Genomic DNA, 10,568 nt, shown 5'->3' on the forward strand with positions numbered 1-10,568 from the left:
ACCTTATAAAAGATTCAGCGGGTTCTCATTATTTTCTGTCAACTCCACTACCTGATGGCGTTAAGGTGCATCATTTGCATCCCTGACTGGTCCGGGGTGCAGCAGCGGCTCCAGAGCAAGCGCCTCTTTCCTTTTCTTTTTTTTTTTTTCTTCCCTCCTGCTTTTTTTTTTAATGCTGTTTGTTTGTTGAGAGGAGTCATCTTTTTACATACATCCCCCTCCAAAGACACGCTTTACTCGATGTTCCAAAACGACAGAGATGCCAAAGTTTATTCAAAGGCGACACACAGTTTTACAAAACATTTCTAGATATATATTTAACACAGCTGCTCAATTGAGAAAGTAAATAAAATGTTTTTTTCTTTTTTTTCTCCTCTCCGCCAAAACCAGGGAAGCTGAGGAGGCCCAGCAGGCATTATTAGGAGGAGATCTTATGTACTGCATTGAATAATCCAGATAAAACAGAATAACAACACAATCAAATAAAATGTCCTAAGATAGATTATTAGCATTGACAGGTCAGTGAAACTCCACCTACAGTATTAATGTTGCTTTATGCTTAATATTATTGATGTTATTGTAAATATCCAGTGTCTCCCAGCAAGATCAGAATAAAATATGTATATTATTATTGGTTTTAAAAACAGGGAGTTGAATTAAATCGTACAGCTGTCAGCACAGCCAGAGGAAAAACAGTCTGCACTTGAAATGGCCCAGGGGTGCCAACTTTGTTTTGGTAAAAAATGTGAGTGGATGGTGTGAGTCTGTTTAATGCGGATCAATAATAAAGTTTTATTTCACCAGCCGATAAAAACAGACAGCAACTCACCACTCACTGACCATCTCCTGGAAGCATTCCTGTTTCCTCTCTTTAACATGGATCAATAACGTCCTCCCACAGAGTCGGTGTGTGTGTGTGTGTGTGTGTGTGTGTGTGTGTGTGTGTGTGTGTATGTGTGTGACTTTCATCATTTGGGTAACAGTTGTACTGGGGCTTACATTCCAACCACTTCCTGGAAAAAAGGTGGAGGAAAAAATTGAGCTTCATTTGACCAGAGAGACATTGTTTAAAATCAGCAGCGGCAAATCATTAAACTATACTAAACACACACGCCAGACACACACACACACACACACACACACACACACATAAACAGCTATAGTCTGTCTCCTGTGAAAAAAACACTTCTCAGATTTAAAAGATTGATATTGTTAAATATAATTGCACAAAAATATTTATATTTACACATGTATTTATGAATACTCCTGAACACTCAGATAATATGAGTACCAAAAAATATTAGTTTATTCCAAATTTTGACGAAACAACTAAAAAGTTAAGTTCATTACAAAAAAAAAACTTGTTTCATGCTCAGTGTTAGAATTTGAAATCTGCTCTTTTTTCTCTGTTATAAAACATCATCACTTTTAATGTTTGGGCTTCAGGCTGGTGGTCAGACACAAGCAAACATTTGAAGAAGCACTTTGGGTTTCACACACTTTTGTTTTTTAACCCTTTCTTCAGGTTTTCGTCATTGTAAAGATAAAACTATTTTTGGAAAAAATTTAGGCAAAGTCATAAGTGATTAATCACTGTTTATTACATATATATATATATATATAATTTTTTTAATTTTTTAATTTACAAAGCTGGTGAGTAAGCATGAAATGGCATGGTGTTAATTGTAAGTCTTGTTACAGGATTTAAAAATAAAGAAATAAATAAAACCAAACAAAATTTCTCATTATAAATACATATGTTTATGTATTCTAGTGCGCTGATAAAGTTGGTCTGTCTGTAAAAACGTTTAATCTCAATTTACCCACTTTATTTTACCCACGTTTTACGCATAACGTTGTGGGTGAAAAAAAATGGAAACTCAAAGCAGTTTGGCTAATAAAGAGTTAAAATGAAAATAAAACAAAATAGAACTTTTATAAAATAAAATAAAAATAAATCGGCCCCAAAAAAAGTTTGAGGAGCCGTATGATCGTGAGAAATAGGAAGCATCCAGTTTAATCACCTTATGATTTATTTACGTCAACATTACAGGAGTCAGTGGGCACGCGGAGCAGTTCGAATAAAGAGAGGAAGACAAAAAAAGCTGTGAGAGAAAGCATCAAACCACTGCTGCTTTTCATGCACCAGCAGAGGAGAAAGAAACAGCTAAGTCAGGGTGGGTGTGTGTCTCCTTATATCTGTGTTGTCCCCGCCTCACATGTGACAGCTTGCAGCCGTGATGGGACCCCATGGGAGCGGGGAGCGGATTCACTAACCTGCCGGTGTCTGAGACCGACGCGCGCCTCCAATCTGGTGGTCACATGGGGTGGAGGAGGAGGTGGTGGAGGAGGGGTGTAGATGATGATGAGAGAGGGGTTAGTTAGATTATTAGGGGCTGTCGGGGCCGTTACGCGGGGCAAACTGTAGCTCAAAGTGCACACAATGGTATTTTACGCATGTTAAGGCGAAAAGTGCGCACAATGGCAGCTCACGCGCCGGGAAGTTTTGCGTCACGCTGCTCGGACTATTGTGCACAATTACCAGGGACTATTAGACAGTTATAATGATTTAAGTGATGACTCTTCGACGACATTGTTCGCGCTCAGAATCTGTTATTTTGTAACCACAAATATATTTTGAAACAAAAATATTTTGATCTATTTGCAAAGATTTATTTGGGATTTTAAACTTGAGATTTTCAACTTAAGGCAACATTTTGAACAACAAAAACAGATCCAGAGTTTAATAGCGATAAAAAATGAATTAAAAAAAACAAAATAGAGTGCTCTAAAAAAAATATACGTTTTTCACAATAAAATCCCCACCAGCCAGTATGAGAGAATAACAATAACAATAATAAATGAATTTTGCAATATCAAAACACTGGCACCGAAACTATTTTAAGATTAATAATCTGGTAAATTCATAATAAAGAAAATACATAAACAATAAAATTCGCAAAAACAAATCCTCGCTTCGATCATAATAAAAAGTAAAATGTTGAGAGTATATCTGGTGAAAAAAGGAGCTGTGGAGGTGGGGAACGCATCCAGTCAGAGACGGGGAGTCGAGAAGAAAAACAGCGAGCCGCTCCACATAATAACCCCATTATAAGCCTCATCAATGATGTAATGAAAGCAAACAGTGTGAAAATTGCCTGTAAACAGTTGGATCTGAGTCTCCTGATGAATTCAGTGTCTCTTTTATCAAAGTGAGGATGAGCCAGGGAGGAGAGGAGCGGATAGGAGGGAGGGAGGGGGAGCGAGTGGGCGTGTGGGGAGGTCCACTTCCAGCTCCCCTCAGCCAATGAAGGCTTGTCACAGGGGACTCACGTGGACGAGGCGCTGTTAAAACCCTAGCTCCTGACTTTTCCTCAAGTTCAATTTTTTGGGATTCCCTCCCACCCCCATCACATCTCGTCCTTTTACTTGCCAGTTGTGACTATTTAACCCAGTTTACCTCTGCTTTTCTCGTTGCTTGCGGCGCGCATCGCTTCGTCCCGAGTCTTCCGCTTCTTCCTCTTTCCGCTGCTGCAGCTCTCGGACTCCGCTCTTACTTTCTCTCTCCCTCTCTGTGCTTCGTGTTTTTGAGGTTTTGTTGTTCTACTTTAAAGAATGCGAACAGTTTTCTTCCGTCGTCTGAGTGACCATATGACGAGCTGCCCTCTACATTTTCCTCCGGTTCTCTGTACCTGTCCATGGTGCTGAAAGGCAGTTTTTGTCGAAGACACCGGTGCGCTGCAGCTCCCAAAAACATTGAGAAAGAGCATATATTTATGCGTCTGTCCGTGTTCTGCAGGTGAGATCATTTCAGCCTTAACAGCTTCATCTTCCGGCCGAGGTTTCTGAAATTAAAGCAGAAGGAGTTTGTCCTGAAGGAAGCAAAAGGAATCGATTGTGACTCTCCCAAAAGAGACTTCAGCGGCTGCATCGATTTCAGGACGACTCGACTTTCTAGACTTGACTAAAAACAAGAAGATCGGACGCATGGACGATTGTTGTAACACAAATTAGCCTGGAGATATTCTCTCTTTAAGGAAATAGCGGATGAGTAATCTTTATTTGTAGCGCATCCAGGGGTTTTTCTTTCTCCTCTGCTGGATCAACTAAGACTTAAACACCCGTCCTCCCTCCCTAAAATAAAACTTGTCCTGAATACCAAATGGTAGTTTGAGGAGGCCTCGATCAAGACAATGGAGGCGTCCGCCAACGGGTCCAGTTTTGGCATCGACTCGCTGCTGTCCCACAGGCCTGGAAGTCCGGTGTCCAAAGGGGACAGCCTGGTGGGGGAGTGCCGCTCGCCTCTGGAGTTCAGCCCGAGATCAGACGCGGAGTCCGGCTGCTCGTCGCCCCCGTCACCGAGGAGGGAGTGCGTGGAGGAAGTGGCCCAGAGGCAAGGTCACGGCGTCGGCCTGCCGCCGCACCTGCAGCACGCGCAGATCTCGGCGGGGTCGCAGCAGAGGACCGTGACCTCGTCGTTCCTCATCAGAGACATTCTCGCGGACTGTAAGCCTCTGGCCGCGTGCGCACCTTACTCCAGCAATGGACAGCCGACCCAGGAGGCGGGGAGGCTGGTGTCCAAGATCGCGGACGATTTTATGGAGAAAATCCACAGCAACTCGTCGTCAGACAGCGAATATAAAGGTAAGGATGGAAAACTATAGTGTGTGTAGATACAGTGAGGCAGCTGCTCTGCTTTAGAGATGAGATTGGAGGTGAAACTGATTTGGCCTTCTGTTTCAGACTGAACTTTTGGCTCCTGTACAAAAAAACTGTCTCTTTTAAAATGTGGTTGTATCTGGAGTAGCTTATTCTTTGGAGTTTCCTTCTTTTCCACCGCTTGTCTGGTCTTGCTTATTTTTTCTGTCGGTTTTAAATATCTGAATTGGACAAACCTCATTAAATAATAATTCAACAATTAATTAAATATCATAGACAGGTCTGGTACAAAATTAATGTTGCACTCTGGAAAAAATAGAGTAGGGCATGCAGATGTAACAGAGAGATAAACACTGAATAAAAGACAAACATGGATACACAATATTAATTAATCATTTTGCTGTGTTGTATGAGAAAAAAAATCAACATACAAACATAATTAAATGAGTGCTTTTCATTGTTTTAAAGCCATTTTAAATAGTGTGCAAATATTTAATAATAATAATCATCTTTATTGTAAAAAAATAAATATTTGGTAACATGGGGGTTTTATCTAATTTGAACGAGAAAATAGTGACGACAAATACTTATGACACCATTTCATTAGTAGGAGGACACCGGAAGCCAGCAACAATGCTGTTGTATGAGGGTGCAGGAAACAGGAGATTTATCCCTGCACAGTTTCCAGCCAATAGGTTTATTTTCAGTTTTTACTTTCAAAATCAACCGCTGCCCGTGTGTCTGCGCGCGCGGCTCGTTTCAAACTCCGCATTATCAGAATATCCAGAAAGCATCTGTTGATGTCAGGAGGCAGAAACGGGAGAGATGACAGGGTCGCCTCCAGATAAATGCCATCAAGGGCCTCTCTGTTTCCAATCATGTCAGCCATAACAGACATGTCACCTCCATTGACAGTTTAATGAAGCAGCGCCTGCAAGGACGACGAGCGCTGTAGGCTACAAGGGAAAGTATAGAAGTGAACATTTATTATCCATATGTTTATATTTATTACAGGGTGCATTTTGTTTTATTCACTTAAAGGCTCTCGGTGGTTTTCTTCTAAATTCACTTTTCCTGTGAGCTATTGATACGGCCTCGCGTCATCAATTTGCTACAAAGATTCAGTGTGCGCGTGTGCGCGCGCGTGTCACCGCGTGGATGGAGATGCTCATCGACGCGCTGATTGATTGAAGAAGCCGCGGGGCCCACAGAGCGCCTGTACGGCAGCTTTGATTTCCCCGAATCCGCCTCCTATAATATTTCAGGGATTTGATGCAATTTGTCCCCGGCGCTAATCAGATTTGTAAGCGCGCGAGGCCGCCCGGCTCTTGATTTCCACTCATTTCCACGGTCCTGTGAAGTTCCTCCGGTCGCGGTTGAAAGGCTCGTCCTTCCCTTGTGGCTCAATTAGGCGGATTATTGTGCTTCTTGAGACGACTCAACTATTCAACTACCAAAGATCTCTCGCCTCGCTCGCTTCTCCCCCTTTTTCTTTTCTGTTCTTTTTTTTTTCCCTTTCAGAGAATTGACTATAAGGAGTGTATATCAATGCTCGCCCTGACATGACACCACGCAGAAAAAGAACAAAGACTTCGGCTCTACTGACGGGAGAAATATCACATTGGAAGTGTGAATATTGGAAGAGCTTTTCATAACAATTTAAGACCAAATCAAATAGCTGCATATCGCCTATAGGCACTGTTTCTAGCGCAGTGATTTCACAGTCAACAGTCACTTCTGATCAAATGTAAATAAACAGCTATAAAGCCTGTTATAAAACCAGCATGCTGCCAAAAATCTAACTCTTTTAAAAAAAATAGTAATTAACCAATATTTAAGCCTTTCAAATTACTAATAAGAAGACAGTATAACTTAAAATCACCGTTAATGAAATAAATAAATAAATTATTCTAACTATCACTTCCGGGTTTATTTTCCTGTAGGTTTTCTTTTTCTTCTTAACACTGACGTTAAACTTGTTTATAAACAAAGTAAACGCTAATTGTTCCAAAGCTGGGCTGTATCACGTCTGCTGAGAGAGGGAGGAATTACTTTGATTCATTAGCCTGTTATTATCCTAACGTCAATCAGCCAATTAAGCTTTGACATCTCAGAGTTCAGTAAATAATGGCTATTTTCTCATTTTAAAAATAGACATTGGATGCTAGACTTCTGGTTTGGTTTGTTTTATCAAGTTTTATATTTTATTCATTTCCTGAATCAAACTCTGATCATTTTACTAAAATAAAGTCAGCAGCTTCACACAAAGGAAAAGCTAGAGCGCAATACGGCTACCATTTTTTAAAATGTATTTTTTACTTTAGTTTTACGTCTCTGTCCTATATGGTGCTGCTGCACAGATTTATTTACGCCTCCGTGCATCGATCTTTCACGTCCACACGAAGATTGATGCTTGATTACAATTTCCCAGAATGAGGCCATTTCTCTGTTTTCACCTTCTTCTCTCCTTTTTGTCTCCTCTGTTCAGTGAAAGAGGAGGGGGACAGGGAGATCTCCAGCAGCAGAGACAGCCCTCAGGTCCGGCTGAAGAAGCCCAGGAAGGCCCGCACGGCCTTTACGGACCACCAGCTTGCCCAGCTGGAGCGCAGCTTCGAGCGCCAGAAGTACCTGAGCGTCCAGGACCGCATGGAGCTGGCGGCCTCCCTCAACCTCACCGACACACAGGTCAAGACCTGGTACCAGAACCGGAGGTAAGGACACCGCTTACAGGCTACTAAAGAGAGGGGGGAGGAGGGAAGGAGGGGGGTGATAATCTAGTTTCTCACGGCTGGCTCATGGATTGACCCAAGGACGCCATGTTTTTTCCTTTCACCATCACCCTAAAGGTGACATGGGTTCACCCCACTTAACTGCTCATGAGTCACTGCCACTACTAATTTTACTTATTGATTTATAGTTTCTCCACTAGCTGATTAATTGTTGAGTCAAATATAACAGATACGTGAACGCATCACAGCGCAGAGATCACGGGGCGTCCTAAAATGATGTCCGACATCCCACAGAAATAAACATTGAACACACAGAAGAAACAAATGCTACAATTTGATTCAGAAGAATCAGACACATTGTAACTTATTTCAACTTTTAACAATTGATTATCAAATATTTTCTGTTTTTTGTTTTGTTAGATTAGTCGATTAATCACTTGCTTAGATTAAGATGTGACTTTTATTTTGAAATATAAAACATCCATCCTAAAGTCCTTAATCTGTATTTGCCTTTAAGAACACGTCACAAATTGTTTTTGTCTCGAGATGATCTTCAAGGTGACATTTGTATTTTCTAATTTCTCTTTAAGTTTTGTTTTTTTATCGAGAGAAAATAAAATATTATAAGATCATATCACGAGAACAAATGTAATTAAAGAGTGATTTTATTTCCTTAGTTTTCCACATCCTCACGAAACAGCATGACTTAAAGTTAGCGGCCCTGCAAAGCTTGAAATCTGAGGTGTCAACTTTTCCTAAATAAATAAAACTATTTGCTTCAGTAAGAGAAACCGTCTCCTCCAACGCCTAAACGTGTTTTCTGCAGTTTTCGGTTGAATTAACTTCCGCATTTATTTGTCTGCAGTTTGGACTCTCCGGCAGCTAAATGACAGAAATAAATATAAAAACACAACACTTTGGACAATGAATAATGCATCGTTGCATGTGTGCATATCAATAATTCAAACAAACCACTATATCTACTCAATTATCTTTATTATGAATTATTCACCTGCGTGGAGTGCAGACTGGCGATAGCAGACGTGCCTGGGTGTGAATACAAGAGGCAGCTGGAGATTTTGGTGATTTTACAAAGAAAGTATAAAACAAAACAGATGTATTCATTACTTCTCACTGGAGCCCATAAACAGATGGGAAATATTTTAAGTGTCAGTTTCAAACACACTCACTAAAGCTACGATGTAGATCTTTACGCTTGTAGCCTAAAACTGCGCCTTTTCCTCCTCCAGGACAAAGTGGAAGAGGCAGACGGCGGTGGGACTAGAGCTGCTGGCGGAAGCAGGAAACTACTCCGCCCTGCAAAGGATGTTCCCGTCCCCGTACTTCTACCCGCAGAGTCTGGTGTCCAACCTGGACCCCGGAGCGGCCCTCTACCTGTACAGAGGCCCCTCGGCGCCCCCGCCGGCCCTGCAGAGACCCCTGGTCCCGCGGATCCTGCTGCACGGCCTGCAGGGGGGCAGCGAGCCGCCCCCTCCGCCACCCCCTCTGCCCCCCATGTCTGGCGTGCTTCCCCGGCCAGGTCAGCAGCGGTGAGCCGGCCCCTGCTGATTTTTTAATGTTTGTTTTTTTTTGTACGCTGAACCTGGCAGCTTTGGACTTCTTAGAAGAAATAAAACAAAGACAGAAAACTTTAAAACGTGACGAACACGCGTAAGAGAAAAACTGTTGAAGGCCTTTAGATGGTGCGAAATGAACGAAAGGCTGAACTCTGTGGACGGAGCTTTGTGACTCAGACTGTCTGTGTGGAAGGATTTTTTTCTGTTTTTTTGGGACCTGAGCTTTATTTATTATTTATTTATTTTTCAATATAAATCAAAGAATCTAAGTTATGTATTTATTTGATCCACGTTTCAGTATTTTCAGTGTTTTGACCTCCACTCTGACCTCCATTTCAATGCCAGTGAGAACCCTTGTGGCATTATTATTATTATTATTATTATTATTGGGGGAATACATCTTTCTTGTAATTTGATTATAATGTAGTTAGAGGACCCAAAGGAACAATTTAGTAAATATTCCCCTTAGTCTTTGATTTTACTTTACACATGAAGAACAAGATGATCAGCGGTCATAAACCTGTAAATAAGAATATTTTGCATTTTATTCTAAAGAGACTGATTTTAAACCTTTTTGTTATGCTTTGATCTGTTTGTGCGTCTTTTTCGGACCACGATGATCCAGTTTAACATAATAGGCTAGATTAGCCATCAGAACATATACAGGCGTACGTTTTAGATAAAAATAAGGAGGGAAAAAATAAACTTATTAGTCTGAGAAAGGATGGACTTCCTGCCTGGACCCACATAAAGGCACAAACACGAGAGCTACGGAAAGAAAGAAATTTATATAAAGTCTTTTCTTGTTCTTAGTTGAAGTTTTAGCGGAGTAAAAATGTCAAGTAATTTATAAAAAAAACACTTTTATCCCTTCAGAGGGGGAAATGGGGACGCAACTTCAGTAATGGTTTTATTTTCCTTTTATTTTTCTTCGATACACAAACGGGTTGGACTCGGGTCCACGTGCAGGTGTACCTGCCTGTTGATTTTCTCTAGGTGTATTTGAAACAGACGTTGTGCATTACTTATGTTATTTCATATGAAGCCGTGATAACCCTTAATTGTTCTACTCTCCTTTGGTGAAAATGTATATTGCAGATATCAAACTTGTGGAGTGGTTCTCGTATATTTCCTGGATCGTTTTTTATTTGGATTTTATTTTTCGTTCCTCTCTCTAGCTTCCCCAAACTCTCTCTCTCTCTCTTCCCCTATTTGGTGGATTTTTTGATGAAATTCACAACAAAAGTTGGACAGAAAAAAGGGGGGATTTGATGTAAAAGAGAATTACTTTTATAAATGTGGAAATAAAAGTCTTTCATTTAATCACGTGGCTGCTGCTTGAGTGTGTGTGAGGCGGAAATGCCACGGGGGGGCTTGTCTGATGGAATCAACACGTGGATTTAAGATATTCTTTGAAAAGGATTTCTTCAATTAAAAAGTGCAATATTTTGGGCAAAACAGCAGCACGCCAATATAGCTGCGAGAAATATCAGACTTTACATGTTTCATTTTTTATTGAGCGTGCTGAAGGTTTGATTAGTCTCACGGTTGTGTCTGAAGCTGCAGTTTTGCGTCACATTGACGCAGGTGTTACTCTTATTCT

General features: G+C 41.0%; 1 protein-coding gene across 1 annotated transcript; it reads left to right on the forward strand.

Annotated features, from left to right (window-relative positions):
- The first annotated feature begins 3,405 nt into the window (after positions 1–3,405).
- Positions 3,406–10,288, forward strand: barhl1b (BarH-like homeobox 1b). Its single transcript, XM_069677277.1, has 3 exons — positions 3,406–4,644; positions 7,148–7,370; positions 8,639–10,288. The coding sequence occupies exons 1-3, from the start codon at positions 4,194–4,196 to the stop codon at positions 8,940–8,942; spliced, it is 978 nt and encodes a 325-aa protein (XP_069533378.1). The 5' UTR covers positions 3,406–4,193; the 3' UTR covers positions 8,943–10,288.
- Positions 10,289–10,568: the final 280 nt, after the last annotated feature.

This window comes from Semicossyphus pulcher, unplaced genomic scaffold (assembly GCF_022749685.1).
Source record: "Semicossyphus pulcher isolate SPU_LCO1_2020_fin unplaced genomic scaffold, fSemPul1.0.p SCAF_28, whole genome shotgun sequence".
In the NCBI taxonomy this organism is placed as follows: domain Eukaryota; kingdom Metazoa; phylum Chordata; class Actinopteri; order Labriformes; family Labridae; genus Semicossyphus; species Semicossyphus pulcher.